Here is a 17,356-nt window from a genome sequence, read left to right on the forward strand (position 1 = left end):
TATTATTAAATGTTTACTATGCAATCGGGTTTAACAAAGAAATAGTAATCTTGAATTGCATTCGTTCTTAATAAATATTTTAAAAAATCTTAGAGGTGATAGTAGCATCAATTTGTTTAAACGTAGCTTATTATTGCGAATGTTTACTTTACATTTGAACACACAAAGAGAGTTTAAAGGTTTTTTGTTTGGTTTTTAGAAAGGGGTTGTCCATAAGTTGTATCACACTCTAGGGGGAGGAAAAGTTTTTGATTTTGTGACGACTCGTACGGGACTTGTTACTAAAGATGTTTTGACGAGGGAAGGGAGGGTGTCAAAAACGGTCTATAATTTATGGATGCCCCAATGCCCTTTATTGTTTTATTCCGGTTTGTTTCACTTTTAGCCGGATTAAAAAACCTTTTTGGACCACAAGAGAACAAGAAAAATAAAAATAAAAAACAAATTCTTTTAGTTGATTAAGGTGATTGTTTAGCAATATGGCCGAATCTTCAGACTCTTTACAGAAAGAAAGAAAAATGACGTCTGGGCCTAACTTTTCAGCTTCTGTTGTAAGAAAGTCAGCAGCCGCTGCCAACATACCACCTGCAAATAGTTCAATGAAGGTACTATTCTTAGATTCATTTTATTAATATACTGTGGTTGTTGCTGTGAAGTATTATTATTTAAATATTAAGGCTTTATTGTAGATATGTGTTTTAATCCAAAAAAAAATTCTGTTTTTAACATTATTTAATCTATTATGATTATGTAGCTTGAATTATATCTTTATTATAATAGGGACCTTAAAATCAATTTTCAGTAAATACATCAGAAAAATTAGGATAAAATAATTGTCTTTACATGTTCTGATTTTTGCTTATTTAGATGATGTCATTTGAAAATAAACAACGACGCCCTAATCGTATTCATAGACGTTCTGTATCCGTATCATCAACAGACAGTTACAGTTCAGGTTTTATGACTTTTTTAATTTTTTCTCAATTCAAATTTATCATTTTATTAATGGAACACATTTCTTGGAAATAAATTTTATTTTATTTTGAAAAAAATGTCCATTAAATATCCAACATTTTGCTCATTACACTTCTGACATGCTCTTTATAGGTAGTGAACCATCACCTGTCATGTTTCTTCGTTTACGATTTTTTAATTTATTCAAAATTTGTCTTAAAAGTTCGATTGTTAAACAAGATGTATGGGAAGTAGCACCATCTTGCGGCTACCATTCCTCTGGCATGTCCCTAGCAAATTCCTGCACTACCTTTATATTATAAGGAAGGAGTTTTAGAATCCTTTGAATCCTCTGGAGTGAAGGTCAAAATACTCCAAACTCTTGGCACCATCATCATCTTCTTCCAGGCTTTCACCTACCTGCTGAGTATTTTCCTGTGTCCCCCCTGAGCATGGTCTCCCAGCTTGTAAGAAATATTAACAGATCTGTAACTTTGAAACCACCGGACCATCGTTTGTTTTTATGATAATGTATATATATATATATATATATATATATATATATATATATACACACACACACATATACACACGCACACACATGTGTTCATGTGTATATATCTATATGTGTGTATGTATGTGTGTATATAAATTAGTAGAAAATCACTTAACGAAAACTTTTTATTTAACACTGTGTTTCATCAATAAAGACTCATCAGAAACAAATGATCAAATTAATAAAACTTTAATTTATGCCAAAAATTAAATTAAAGGAAGTCATAAATGTCTTACATACTATAAATTTTCACATTTGTGGAATATGCTGATATGGTATAAAAGGAATTCTTTAGAATTGATTACCTCTGCGTTTTAAAAAAAATATTTATTAAAGGGGGGATTTAATGTAATTATTATTTGAGCTCACTTATTTTTATAGTTTTTTAGGAGAAACTTGTTTTGATGTCTGCATTTAGAAATCATTTTCTATTTTTTGTTTAATAAACATTCTTGGTTTGCATGTGTAATTTTTCTTGTTGGCATAGTATGTATTTTTTGGAAATTTTGTTATATGCAGATACTGTTTTAAGGGTAGACCAATTCAGTATAAAATCATCAATATTTTTATCTTTTAATTCCCATATGTATTTTGACAGCATGTTGTCTTTTGAATACTTTTTATTTTTAAAGGATTGCTTATGGTTGGCAAAACGTTTTTTCCATTCACCCTCTGTTAAGCTAATATATTATTTATCAGGTACATTCTTGGAGGAAACAACACATTTATATACCACGTTTTTTGATAATTTCCACTCATTGGACAATTGCTTTTTTGTTTACAATTAAGTTTTCTGTTGTTTTTTCATTTAGGATTTTTTTTTGTTTAACAAAGTATTATTGTGACCTTTTATAATTCTTTCCATATTTTTTGTGCAACTGTAGCTAACTTTAATTGTATTTCGATTAAAAATTTTATGTAATTTATTAGAGGGCAGGAAATTCTCATTGACCAATTTTAAAAACACTTTTCCTATGTTAGTGGAAACATTTTTGCTATATGTCAAATTGAATAAATGTACAGTCATTTTTATTTTGGATTATGGAGAACCAAATTATAACCAGTGGTATTTTTCCACTGTTGTAAATTTAATTTATTTCTCAGAATGTTATTAATTTTGTCCAATTTAATTTTGCTTACATGTTTAATCTCACTTTTTGAGGGAACCAATAACCTACAAGGAAGTTTGTTTTGAAAATTTAGAGGAAAATTTTTAGGGGCTTTCTCTAAAGAACTAGTAATATTGTCGCGTAAAATTTTTTCATGGTTTTCTGTTTTAAGTTGGTAAATGTTATTTTTTTTATCAGCAAAAACCAAAATATTAGGATTTGATTTAATTTTTTTTAAATCTAACTTTAATTCTGTTTGAAATTTATTTTTTATAGGACGAAACTTTATTGTTTTAATTAAATGCAATAGGTCATTTTTAAAATTTTCCACATCAGGTATAAAAGGTGGAGTGTTTTTTGTTTTAATTCTATAATTATCATTATCTTGGTTATTATTAAATACATCATATGTGTTTGTTTTTGGTTTTAAGAAAAAATAGGCTTTCCAACAAGTTCTTTTAATAAAATGCTCAACTTTTTCAATCAAAGAAATAGTATAACTTTTTTTTATCTAGTATAGGTAGGTTGTTCAAAGTAAGTGAAATTATTAGTTTCCATATTTACACGAAGTGGTAAAATATAATTAAGAGTACTCAACAAATGTTAATAAGGAGCCAAATATATATATAGAGTATGTAAAATGGACTTAATTTTGTCTTGTTATATGTCCAAGAGCTGTTTTTTACATAGAGCATTAAGAGCCATTATATATATATATATATATATATATATATATATATATATATATATATATATATATATATATATATATATATATATATATATCTCAGAATTGGTATATATATATCTCAGAATTGGTAGATCCACTATTGCCAACAATACAGTTTTTAGATTAGCCAACACTAGACGAAAGAATGAAAAAATGAGTTTTTTCTAGAAAAAAGTCACTCCCAGAAAAGAATTTAGGCAATTTAATATTTCAAAAAAGCAAAAAAATAATAAAATAACAAAAATAAGAAAAATTAGGAAAAAGAAAAGAAGCCCAAGAAAACCATTTAATTTGTGGTTGACATTTGTATATGTAATTTATAAATAATATTTAAAAGGATTTAGATGATAAATAATATTAAATTTTAAAGAATATAAATTTTTTGCATGAAAATTTAAATTTTTAGCAAGTTATTCAGATGCAAGTTATTCATCAGATGATGAGGATGGTGGTTTAAATCCAAGAGAAAAAGAACAGGTAAAAAGCATTTTACTTTGTGGCTAAGTTACATATACTTAGATACACGCTACTAATATAGTCTACAGTTCTATTAGTATTCTTTTTATATATTCAGACACCTGTAGAAAAAAAAGTTAAAAAATAGTTAAAAAAAAAAGATTGTTTTGAACTGTAGCCTATCAAAAACATAATACCTTTTGTGTCCTTGCTTGAAAAAAATAACTTATGTGTGTAAAAACTCCTTGCCTAAATTTAATTTGACATATATATATATATATATATATATATATATATATATATATATATATATATATATATATATATATATATATATATATATATATATATATATATATTTTTAAAAAAAAAAAAATTAAAAAAAAAAAACAAACAACAGAAATAATATGAGAGTATAATCTATATAAATAATGTGTGCATTTGTATAACCATTATGTTTTATGTTTTTTTTGATTCAGGCCCAAGCTGCAAAAGAAATTTTTTTTTTGTACTTCTTAGGTTATTTTTTAAAGTTTCTTACTTTTTTAGCATTTTTTACTTTTGAAGAGACTTTTAAGTATAATAAATTCGTTTCATAAAATTAGAAAAAGAAAAGTTCAAATCATATTTACATTCTTACAATTATATAGATATATAGAAGTTATAGCTTATGCAAGTTAAAAGGGTTTTAATAATTACATTTCAATCAAATAGTTTTATTATTTTTAACTAGAAAATTGGACAGTTTGAATCATTTTACCCAATCTTAAGAATTTTTGGAGAATTCCTCTACTTTACGCTTGTATTTTGAAAACTAAAAACATTGCAAAGTATCTTTTATACTATCTTATTTAACATTTTTTTAAAATTAAAATTAAAAAAAAAATCTGTTCTATTCAAAGTGTGTCTATTTTGAAAAATAAAGCTGCTATCATTTTAAAAACACTACATTTAGTCTAACTCCAGTGGACATTTGAATTTTTGCAAAATCAAAAAGATTTTGACAAAGAGAAACTGAAATAATAGAACAATTTTTTAAGTTTGATTTTAATTTAATATATATTTTTTTGAACTGCTTACTTGGTCACACAACTTTTTTATACTAAGGTTTAGTAACTACTAAAAGTACTACAAAATCTACAAAATTTAGGACTTCTTATGTGCTTAATGGTCATTAATAATGGATCCATTCACTGCTTTTATGTCACTGGACATCCAATCCCTGTCATAAAATAATCAAGCTCAGAAGACGCAACCTAAATTGTAAAATGAATTTAGTGCTTTGAGTTTTGTTTGCCAAGATGAGATCAATGGTTACACTCTGGCGTTGCAGATTAAGGTTGATGGTGATGATTTAATGGTTTTGTCACTTAATACTACAGAAGTGGATTTAATTGTCTATGTATTTTCACCAATGTTATTTTTATGACCAGGCTTTTTTAGACCCTTTAGTACCTAATTTTTAGGGCAACCGAGCTAGGGTTGCAAACTTAAGGTGTGGGCAGACGTAGGTAGTGTAAAGTGACTACCAGAGAGAAAGCCTGTTACTTTTAAATGTTTTATTAAAAGTACTCAACTTGTTTTAGCAGCTGCTGCGTCAACTTATTTTTTTTTTAAGATCATCAGAAATCAGAACTCTTCTTTTAAATTCAGATATACAATATTTTAAATTCTTAAAGATTAGAGGATTTTATCAAATGCTTTATGCTTTATTAAATCTCCAAGTCAGTGTACACTATGTCAACTCGATAATTGTCTTGCATGGCTTTTGTAAAAATGTGCAGAGTTTCTAACGCAACCTTTTTTTAAAATAAAACCGTGTTGGGATTTTAACAAAATCTTGTTTTCACTACAGCAACTCATAATTGCTTTAGGTATAAGATTTTTTAGTACTTTACTTTCAATAGATTTTAACTAAACTCCTCTGTAATTCAAAACTTCTAATTTACTGTATTTCCTAAAAATAGTAGTCATTTTAGCCATTCTCCATATATCAGGAATTTCACCACTTTTCAGTGAAAGATAATAGATAATAGTTAATAGAATCGCAAAATCTTTTGCACATTCTTCGAGAATTCTAAGATGAATGTTGTCATATCCTATTGATTTTTTTAAATTCAGTTTATCAATGCATTCTTCAACAATTTCTTCAGTTATTAACAGCACTTTTACTGTGTTGCGAAATGCTTCTGTTTGTTGGTTAAAATCTGGAAGAGGACTAGAATCTAAGGGCTAGCTCTTCAAATACTGAGTAAAAGTTTAACATAAAGGTTTAATATAATGCATGTCTTATTATTATCAATAATAGTTCTATTTTTTTTGTCTTGTAGAACGCAAGTTGTTGATCTTGCTGTTTGCTTTGGATGCATATGCGAAATATTTTTACATTTGGCTTTTTCCACTAGCTGTTCCTCAAAGTTGTGTGTTTCTCTTTTTACAATTGCTTTATTGCTTTTATAAGCTATTTTATATTTAGATTTAATATTATTTTTTTGTGCACTTTTTCCTAGCAGAGATATATTTTGCTCACATCCATTTCTTAGCCTATATTTTACCTCTGGCCTAATCCTTGGATCATTTTTTTCACAGTACTTCATCAGTTTTTGTGGAATGAATTTGCTGCTAGCTTTTTCATAATTGGTAATTAGTAATTTGTAACATGCATTGACTGATACATCTTTAAATAATTTAACCTAATTGACAAATGAACAAATGACAAGTTCTAAATGCCTTTTAACATGGATATGCCAAGTTACATCCTAAATATGGACATGAAGTATGGTTGCCATAGTTTTAAAAATAAATGTCAATTTGTTTTTTATTTTATTATTTTGGCATGTAATTAAGTATTTTAAAAATTGAAAATTTTTGGGCTTTAATTTTTTTGGCTACGATTGTTCCCCATGATTCCTAATTCCTTCCTGAAAGTATATTTCATTCAAATTACTTGTTTTTTTAAAAGGGTATAAAAGTCTCAAAAGACAAGAAATTTTGTTTTGATTTTATTATCTCTAATAAAACTAGACTTTTTGCGTTTTGTTGCAGAAAGTATTTATTTAGATTTAAATCTTTAAAATTCTTATTTTTTGATATTTTATAAAGTTCTTATTTTTTGATATTTACATATTACATTAAGTCGAACTCCAGTGGACAGTCAGATTTTTGCATACGTAATATCAAATTGTCAGATTTTGGGCGAAGAGAAATTGAAATAGCAGAACAAGGTCCAATTTATTAATTTTTTTTTTGTGTTTTTTCTTTCCTTTTACTAATTTAATTTTTTGTCAAGTATTTATTTCATTATAGAAATGCCTGGAATTGTGCTTTTAAGAAAGAGAAATCATAATGAAAAGCCTCTAGAAGGAGCTCGTATTGTTGGTTGCACACATATTACTGCTCAAGCAGCAGTGAGTATTTGTTGTAAAAAATCCTTAAACTTTTTCAGTGTTTTTATTAGTTTAACTGTATATGCAAAATTAACATATACTGTAAGAAAGCACCCTACTCTCCTGCTACCTTGTAACCATCCTACTCTCTGTATGCTCCCTACTCTCTCTTTTTATGTATTAAGATACATCTCTGTTAGTGCTTATTCAATCATTTATTTTAACTTGATTTTACTCAGCTAACTTGGTTTGACTTATTTGTCTAATTTGATTTTACTTGAGTCATTTGCTAACTGGTAGTGGTGTAATGATAGTGTGTTTGCTCTGCCAAGGTGCACAGTTTAAACTCAGCTATTTTTCTGGTATCAAACTCAACTTATTTTCCCATGCAGCGACCTTGTATGTAAAGAATTGTAAGTCAGGACTATAGGGTTTAAAGAGAGCTTTAGTAACAATGAATTAAAATAATGAGAAAAAAGAAGCCCTAATGTCTAGTTCCCATAGTTTTAGTTGAATTTATCTCCTCCCAAGGGTTTATGTTTTGTTAGAATATTTCCCAGGGGAAATATTCTAACAAAAAATATATAATTGAATATATTCAAACAATAGTACTAACATGGTTTCTTATTTTTTTGTTCAAAAAAATAAGAAACCATGTTATATAAGTAAATTATGCAGATATATGTTATATGTGTAAAGTATCCAGCGCACAACCCTATAAAACAGTTCTATAGAAGCAGTAGTGGTTTAGCAGTTTGAGCTCTTTTTCGAAGAAACAGGTCATAAGATTAACCCATATTACATGCTTGGTAGTTCCATTCTAAAATTATTCCTCCTTAAAGATTTTTTTTCAAAAAAAAAATCTTGAGTGGAAAATGAGAGGGAAATGAAAAATAAAGAAAATAAAACTTCTCCCTAGTGGTGTCATTAACTTATTCAAAAAGTTGGACAGTTACAGTTTTCTGAAAAAAATTTTGACGCAAAAATATTAATTTTATGTTTACTTTAAATAAACATTTTAACAATAAATTTTCAAATCAAAATAAAATGCCTAATACTATTAAGGTCTACTTTTCATTGTCTTGTTGGCACCACATTGAACATTGTAAAAAATATAGTAGATAAATTGCAGTAAAGTATATATGACTTTACGATCTTTTTTTTTTTTTTTTTTTTAATTTTTTTGTTAATTCACCTCCCCAAGGCTCAGAAGGCCACTACAGACAAGAAGGCTACTTAATTGTGGTTATAACTGTCTCTCAACTTTATAACTCCGAAACACAAAACATGACAAACAAGGCCGCTGCGCGGAGAAACAAGTTGATCACAGTATTACCAGGGACGTGGTGGGGATCGAACTCAGAACCTCTTGCTTAGGAAGCGAGTGCTCTACCACTACACCACTACCGCAGTAGTAGTGTAGTGGTAGAGCGTATATAGTAGTGAGAATCCATGAGAGACATAGATTCATAGAAGATGAAAAGCATAAGTAACCTCACAATCGAAATAAGATAATCTCAGTTCTTAGGTTGAAGCATAAGTCAAAAGTTCTAAAGTTGTAACATAAGTCAAGGAGTCTCTGATAAAAAAAAAATGTTTTTTATATTTTACATATTTATATGCACTTTAAATATTTGTACTGCACAACTGTAAAGCAGCTTTTTCTGTCTAGAATTGCATTTCAGAGTGTAGCATGAAAAAAAGAAATTTTTAGACTACAACAATCTTTGCATGACAAAAAAATGTTTTTTTAAATCTTGTGGGAAATTATTATTTTTAAAATTAAATATTTTGAGTAATTTTTTTTTTTTAGGTTTTAATAGAAACACTTTCTGCACTGGGTGCACAAGTTAGATGGTGTGCTTGTAATATATATTCCACGCAGGTGAGTGGCTTTGTACATTTTAACAAAATGTCAATAGGTTTGTGTCATGTTGCTGCTTATAGCAACACAGTTACAATAATAACAACTATTGCAAATAATTGTTTATTGCAACGCAGTTATTGTTATTGTAGCACAGTTTTTATTGCTATTGTTATTAAGTTGATTTTGCAATACAGTTTTTATAACTGCAAATTAGTTACTTTTATTTCATCACAGTTGTTGTTAATGCTGTGCAATTACTTTTATTGTTATTCTTGCAACACAAGCTCAAAAAATTTTTAACTCAACATTTTTAAATAACATAAAACACAATTTTACATGGAAAAAAGTTATTACATTAAAGTTACGCTTGTTTTTGTTTTTTATTTCAGTTTTATTGTTTTAGAATGAAGTAGCAGCTGCGCTCGCTGAAGCAGGTAAGGGCTTTTTGATTTTAATTTTGATAAAGTTTGCATAGATTTTGGATATTGAGGCATGAATATTAAGGGCAAAAAAAAAATCATTTTTTTTTATGTTCATGCTAGTATGGAGAAAGTAACTTACAAAAAAAAATTAATAAAAAATAAAAAAAAACATTCAAAATCTTTAGCTTTTGCCATACTCATTAATACTTCAAGTTGCTGCACATCAAATTTACTTTATAAAAAGATCTTTTATTAAATTAACTGTAATTAGTTCTTTTTGCATAAATTTTTTTATTTTCTAGATATTGGAGCCTATTATATACATTCATTGTTTACAGAATTGTTTTTTCAAATGCAAAAAATTTACATAATGCTTTATTATTTGACATAATTTAAGAATAAAACTGTAAGAAACTGCCAAAAAAACAGAATTTATTTTTTTTAATTTTGTTTATGAACTAATTAAATATATATTTTTTGTTTACTATCAACATTCTAGAATTTTTTTTTTAAACAAGTTATAATAATACAAAATAAAGTAATAAAAATAGAAATAAATAATAGAAATAAAGTTTTTTAAAAATGTTACCAAACTTTCCAATGAACTTTCTTTTTTATATCATTTTGTTTTGTATTATATTTGTTTTATCTTTAAACTAAGCTTTATTTACTGCATCAAAAGGTTTCGTCTTTCTAACTTTTTTATTTTATTTGAATGATAAAAATTTCTGTCTGATAATGAGGTTTTTATACAGATATTTCAGCCTATAATTTTTAGCAGTGTAACATGTTAAAACATTTATTACTAGAAGTCTTTACATGGAATTATGCTAAAAATAAATATTCGTTAACAAATTTATTTACATGGAAAAATGTTAAAAAAAAATAGTTATTACCAGAAGTTTTTACATGGAAAAATGATAAAAACAAAGCATTTATTACCCAGAAGTCTTTACATGGAAAAATGTTAAAAACAAAGCATTTATTACCCAGAAGTCTTTACTTGGAAAAATATTGAAAAATATTGCTCTTTTTTTTTTAAACCACCAGTATAAAAATTTCAAGTATGAATGTTTGAGCTTCAATTTATGAACTTTATTCTTTTTATACAAGGTATAATTTTAGGTAAAGTACACATTATGATTATTTAATGTAATAATGAATAAATTATGAAGATAAAAAGAGATGAATTGTAAATTTAAAATTTTTTGTCAATAAAATAAACTTCATCAATAATGGCAGTTTACATTTTATAACACGTTTTGGAAAGTGTTTTTCTTTTAATCTTTTGTAGATTTGCAACTTTATAAGTTAAATTAAAAAAGTTAAAATTAATGGAATTGGCTTTTACAAACTTTTTATGTTTTCTAATAAATATTTAAATGAATTTTTAAGAATTTTTATTATTTCAACATGTTTACCTAATAAAAATTTTATAAAGCTCAATGAATTAACAATAAGTTAATTTAGTTAATATAATAAAGTGCAAAATTTGGTCTAATAATTCTAATGGGCACAGTCAAATAAGTAAATGGTATAGTTTAAAATAGCAAACATTAAACTTTATTAATAATAGTTTATTAAAATTAATTTATAAAAAATTTAATAAAAAGAAAATTTACAAAAACTAACAGTCTATTCAGGATATTTGAAATATGTTCAAAAATTCTTAATAGAACAAAGCATGTTTGCTGGATTTATCTCATTTAGTACCAGTGGTATCATTTATACTTGTAGCCAATCTGTGACTAATGATGCATTTTTTGCTCTGGTTAAATCAGTCTATAGTACATACATATCATTTCTGTAATGTTTCTGAATGAATGAGACCAATTACTTGATTATACTTTTTTTTTTTAATTTTTGGTGAAATAATGAGCCAAACAAGAACACTCAGTGCATTTTTTGCTCTTCTTCTAATGCTTGACATCATCAAGTTTTTAAGTTATTTGAACAATACTAGTCATTATCAGTTTGGAGCAAATTTGAAGTTTAAAAGCTTAATTTGAAATTTAAAAATTACAAATTTAAGTATACATTTTAAAATTAATTGGTATTAATTGCATGCTCCCTTTAAGTTCCAACTCTAATAGTGGTTACTTGCAACGTTGTTGGAAGAGAAGATAATTAAAAAAAAAAAAATTAAAGTTTTCTTTTTGCATGTTTTGTTTGGCTTTTTGTTTGTTTATAGCATAAAATTGGCTTTTCTATATTCTTCAATATTTTTTGGTCTTGTGGCTACAATTATTCTCCGGATGGTTTTTGTAACTACAAATGTACTTTTTTGCGACTACAAATGTACTTTTTTGCTACTTTTCTAGGAGAAAGATTGCTTTTAGATTTTATATATTTTTTGGATTATTAGTTAGATAGTTTGTTTCTTGACATTTGCTGTTTCTTGATTTCATATATGATGTTAACAATCTGTAACAACCTTCAATTAACAAGTGGTTTGCCATCAGCGTGTATATTATCAATGAAAAATGTAAAAATTTGTTTTCATTGTAATAAAGGTAAAAATCAATATTTAATCACAAGAATGTAAAATAGTTGTATAAAAAGTTTTTAATAAGGATTTTATTTTGGATAGATCTTATTGGGTAATGTTAATTTAATGTCCACAGTTATTGGATAATGTTAATTTAATGTCCACAGTTATTGGATAATGTTAATTTAATGTCCACAGTTATTGGTAATAATAGGTATTACTCCAGCGAACACAAAAATACTTCTCCAGACCACACATATAAAAAGAAAAAAGCCTAATTTGAGAACATAGAATTGGTACAGCTTGCAATTAATCCTAAAGGTATAACTATACCAGTAACCAAGCTATCTGGGTATTCAGTTAACAAGAAAGGTTAAAAAAGATTGTGTTAAAAATATTATGATTTGATACATGAACAATATCCTGATGATAATTATGTTTTTTAGGCCAGACTTATCATTAGCTTATTATGCCAAAAATGTTATTGAAATTTAATTGAGATTTAGTGAAAATGACAATTATTTTCTTATAAATCCTGCCATCTGTCCTCAGATAAGACTTTTTTAAGGTTCAGCCTACAATGGAAAGTGGAAAGTTAGAAATGTTCAAAATTTAGTAGAAAAAATAAAGCCTTGTTTGACAAAAGTCACCTTCTAGGTAGTACACAGTTTGTGAGCTCGATACATAAAAGATTAAGTGCAGTTTATTTTAAAGCATTATCAGAAAAGAATTGATTAATTTTAATTAGTCCAGCAAAGTAAACCTAATTTAATTTAAAAAACCAAGACTAAAAAAGGAAAGCATGTTTGTTCTTGTTTCTTAACATTTTGTTGTAGTTCCTTTCCTGAGGGAACACCCATTATAAATGTTTTTTTATTTTGATGTCAACATAATTGGTTTTTGTTATTATTAAGGTTATCCAATTTTTGCATGGAAAGGTGAATCTGAAGAAGATTTTTGGTGGTGTATCGAAAAATGCATAACATATCCAGCCTGGACACCAAATTTGGTAATTTTTTAATACTAGTTTTATTTATTTTAAATTGTTACTTAAATTTTATTTTAGAAAAAAGTAAAAAAAATAAAGTCAACCAATAACATTTTTTTTTGCTTATGAATTAATAGTAGGAAATAAAATAAAATAAGGATAATTGATCATTTTGGATTTGCTCATTTAATAGGCACAATGTGTTACATTTTTTATATAAAATAATAATTTTTTTCAAATTAACAATTTTAAATAAAAATATATTTTATATAGATTAAATTTTTACTTTTTGACTGTATGTATAATGAGAAGTCAAAATTTTTATTGCCTCCTGAATATATAATCTGATTTGCTTCAATTTTTTTCAGAAATTCTCTAATGATAATTGAAAATAAAGCCCAAACCCTCAATTGGTATATCTATTAAAGCCCCTATTTTTATTTCATTAGTAAATTTTCATGCTGAATTTAGAATGCTCTATAAGATTCAGCTCTATTTATTCAAAATAAAAAGTAACCAACACTAATGATTAGTCCACAACATATGTGATTGGTTGATTGGATTGTTTTTTCTTAATGTTTTAAAATACTTCTAGCTTAGAATTTCAGTTATCTGATTATAAGTAGAGATGGGCCGATTCTGAAAAATACCGATTCCGATTCTCTGTTGCGATTCCGATTCTTTACCGACTCCAATTCTTTTGCGATTCTTATTATTTTAATTAAAACTGGTAGTTAAATTAACAATTTAACCATTATATCATATTAATTTAATACTTATGCAGATTTTAAAAGTGAAAACACCAAAATTAGTTATACTGGTACAGGTGAAACAGGACCAAAGACACCAAGGCCCAGGGGCATGCCCCTTTTTAAAAAAATTGACCTATAAATAGACTTTTTTTTTTCGAAATAAGGGAGCGTTCCCCCTCTATGCTAGTTTTTTCATGTTAAGAAATTTGGATTTCCTCCAGTATTCAAAGACATCCTCGTGACTTGCAAGTAGAGGTTCTTTCAAGTACACTGCTACTTCATCTGACATTGTGCAATGCGCAGTATAAATCTAAAACATTAAAACAATTTATAGGCTTGCAATATTTAAAGTACAATACTAATATAGAAGCACAATACTTACTACAGATTTTGTGTTGATTAATTAGTTATATAATGACCAGACAGCACCTGGAGCAGGTGTGGTAGGTTCTTGATTTTCAGCAGCTTTAATTTCATGACCCTCGTCTATGTCCAATGCATTTAACTCGCCAATTAATAAAGTAACAGCTTTCTCAGCCATTGTCCTGCTCCTAAAAATCTTGTTTTTAAATCTGGGATCTATTATTGCTGCAAAAGCATACATAGGTTCGTTCTCGCAGTCTCTGCAACGTTGATGCAAAGATTGACACAGAGATTCTTTAAAATTTCTGTAGTCCTTGATGCGATCAATTGACATGTTAACTGCATTTTTTATTGGGATAACTTCTGATGTGGTCACTTTTGATGAACTTGCAGTAAGCGTGAAATCTTCAAACTTTTTTAAAGCAGCAACGAGAGGAACCAAACTATCCCATTCTCCAGTTGACAACTCCTTGTTTTGTCGAGTAGCTTTTGGGAAATGTGGCATTACCAACAGAATCGCATCTTTTTGTTCAATTAAATGGTTCAGCATGTGGAAGGTGCTATTCCATCTAGTTGGCTCATCTTGAATAATGCTGTGTTTAGGCAGTCCCAGAATCTCCTGAGATTGTCTCAAAAGTTTGTATGACTTAACCGAATGTTTAAAATGTCCTACTATTCTTCTTCAGGTAGCAGTTAGTAAAGATATGCGTTCATTGTCGAGACAGCCGTCTTTCACAACCAACTGAAGTGTATGGGCAAAACAAAGAATATTTGTAAACTTCCCGACTTCCATAGCAGAAACAATATTTCTGGCATTATCTCTTACTACTACATTGAGTTTTTCAAGTAGTCCCCAACGCTCAAGTGATTCATTCATAAAGTTAACAAGATTGGTTGCGGTGTGAGACTCATAAGGAAAAGGTACAAGACAAATGTGAATTTGTTTCATATCTTCTGTGAGGAAATGTGCTGTTAGGCTCATGTAATCAACATTGGCTGTTGAGCTCCGCATGTCTGTAGCTATACTAACATGATTAGCTTTTTTTGCCAAGAACTGAATTTTACGTGATACCTTCTGATAAATGCTAGGAATTTCAATAGTCGAGAAGTATTTTCTGCTTGGTATCGTATACCTTGGCTCCAAAAACTGTAGTAACCTCTTGAAACCGGGATTTTCTACTATACTAATAGGTTGGTTATTTGTGCATATTATTTCAGCAATAAGCCTTGTAATTTTTATTGCCTTTGGATCTGTAGATGTGAGAGGCCTGGTCTTTGCAAACACTTGGTGTATTGTTGGTTGTTTAGTAGATGAAGATCTAGGCTTCATTTTTATAGAACTAATTGTGGAAGAAGAGCTTCTAGTATTGATCTCCCCATCCTCAGACTTAGGGTTGAGACTTTTGAATGGGGATGCGAGTGTATTAGATCGAGGTTCCCTTGACATAGGAGTTTCAAAAGCAGGGTTAGGACTGGATTTACAAGATGGTCCTGCGGTAGAGCTATCCTTGCATATATTAAAATCGATAATGCTACCTTTATCATATTTATGAAAAGTTTTTAAATGCTTTAGCATGTTCAATGTTGTGTATGACTGACAAACTCTGCCACCACCCCTGGATATAACAGTTTTGCAAAAGTTGCATATTGCAGAGTTAGTGTCATTTGAATTGATCACAAAATAGTCCCATACCTCTCTTTTTTTACGTTTCGACATGATAATGACACTATATATATACGATTATATTCTGAAATTAAAACTGCATTTATAATAATACAAAATAATAATACTAACAATAATAATTATTATAATAAAACAAGCAAATAAGATTTTTATGATAATACTTACCGTCAGTAAATTGATTAAAATTGAAAAAAATAAATCAATTGAAATTTAGAGTATAAACTTTTACTTTTATTTTCAACGTTTACTGTTGTTAAGGTTTTCCTTCACAGTTACTTAACTTCAACAATGATATTAAATGCGAAAGTGAAGATTTAACGTAAATTAAACAAAAAAAAATCTCAACGGCAAAGAGTGTATATATTAAGTTAAATTATCAAGGGAGTAATAATAAAAGAAGTGAAGTCGTTAAAAAGTCTTTTAAAAAAGAATCGGAATCGTTAAAAAAAGTTGAGAATCGCGATTCTTACGATTCCTTGAGAATCGGAATCAGCCTATCTCTAATTATAACAATCACATATTAACCATGGTTTCTACCTAATTGTTGAAATTAAATATTCTGATTAAAATATTTACAAAATAAGTTTTTAATTTAATTTAAAAATTCGATTTTATCATATCACCAGAGTGTCTTTCCAATGCATTCATTAAATGCTTCAAAAAGAAAAAAAAAAAAAATGGTTGTATTTTTATAAGACAGTTTATCTTGGGCCTTAAAATTGGCTTTTGTTTTGCTAATCACTTGTTTATTTATGGTAAATCTCTTTCCCTGGAAAATTTTTTCCTTTTTGAAAAATGGTAATAATCGTTAGAAACAATATCCAGAGAATATTGTTGAGAAACAAAAAAACAATATGTTAAATTTTAAAGCTATTAATTCAATTCTGATGGTAGAAAATGAAAAGTTATAAGGTAACTTAGTTACAATTGTTTAAAAATGAAAATTTATCAGGTTGCTAAGTACATTCTTTAATTAAAATAATTTATAGTATGTCTTTATAAAGTAACATTTTATTGTTTATGTGACTTATTTTTTTTATTAGATTTTAGATGATGGTGGAGATGCAACACACTTGATGCTTAAAAAGTATCCTTCTATTTTTAATCAGTTAAAAGGAATTGTCGAAGAAAGTGTTACTGGTGTTCATAGGTAAGGTTCTAGAATTTTTTTTTAACCTGACTTGTTAATTAGTTATTTGAAAATTTTTTTTGGCTTGGCTTCAACTTTTTTGTTTGTCTGAGTTGTTATTTGCAACATCTGTAAGTCTCATATCATCTGCAACATTTTGTGTAAAACAAAAATCCAATTTTTTTGTAAATCAAAACTCTACTCTTTAATCCGTATTTATTTGAGTCAATAAATGAAAGACATCATTAAATCATAGGTAAACAATATTTTCATTTAGTATATGCATTTTATTTGATATATACATGTGATATTATTACCTGATATTATTATATTTATATTATATTATAATTTTATAATTAAAGTATTTTTTTAATATATTTATATTGATATTATTATTAATTTATGTTTATCATTACCATTAAAACTTTTCTTTTTGACATTTAGTCTCTAATTATCTTATAAAATTAAATTA

The 17,356-nt window shown here is 27.4% G+C and overlaps 1 protein-coding gene across 2 annotated transcripts in view; it reads left to right on the top strand.

Moving 5' to 3' along the window:
• Positions 1-415: 415 nt before the first annotated feature.
• Positions 416-17,356, top strand: part of LOC100198914 (S-adenosylhomocysteine hydrolase-like protein 1) — a 48,460-nt gene continuing 31,519 nt past the window's right edge. Inside the window, exons 1-9 of one of the 2 annotated variants that reach the window (XM_065818374.1) lie at positions 419-605; positions 868-955; positions 3,756-3,826; positions 6,942-7,029; positions 7,112-7,212; positions 9,005-9,076; positions 9,462-9,492; positions 12,883-12,977; positions 16,799-16,905. In XM_065818374.1, the coding sequence (XP_065674446.1) occupies positions 480-605; positions 868-955; positions 3,756-3,826; positions 6,942-7,029; positions 7,112-7,212; positions 9,005-9,076; positions 9,462-9,492; positions 12,883-12,977; positions 16,799-16,905 (779 nt within the window). In that variant the 5' untranslated portion in view covers positions 419-479. Of the gene's footprint in view, positions 606-867; positions 956-3,755; positions 3,827-6,941; positions 7,030-7,111; positions 7,213-9,004; positions 9,077-9,461; positions 9,493-12,882; positions 12,978-16,798; positions 16,906-17,356 lie in introns of both variants that reach the window. The other variant, XM_065818375.1, reaches the window with a different exon arrangement.

Source organism: Hydra vulgaris, chromosome 14 (assembly GCF_038396675.1).
Source record: "Hydra vulgaris chromosome 14, alternate assembly HydraT2T_AEP".
Lineage (NCBI taxonomy): Eukaryota > Metazoa > Cnidaria > Hydrozoa > Anthoathecata > Hydridae > Hydra > Hydra vulgaris.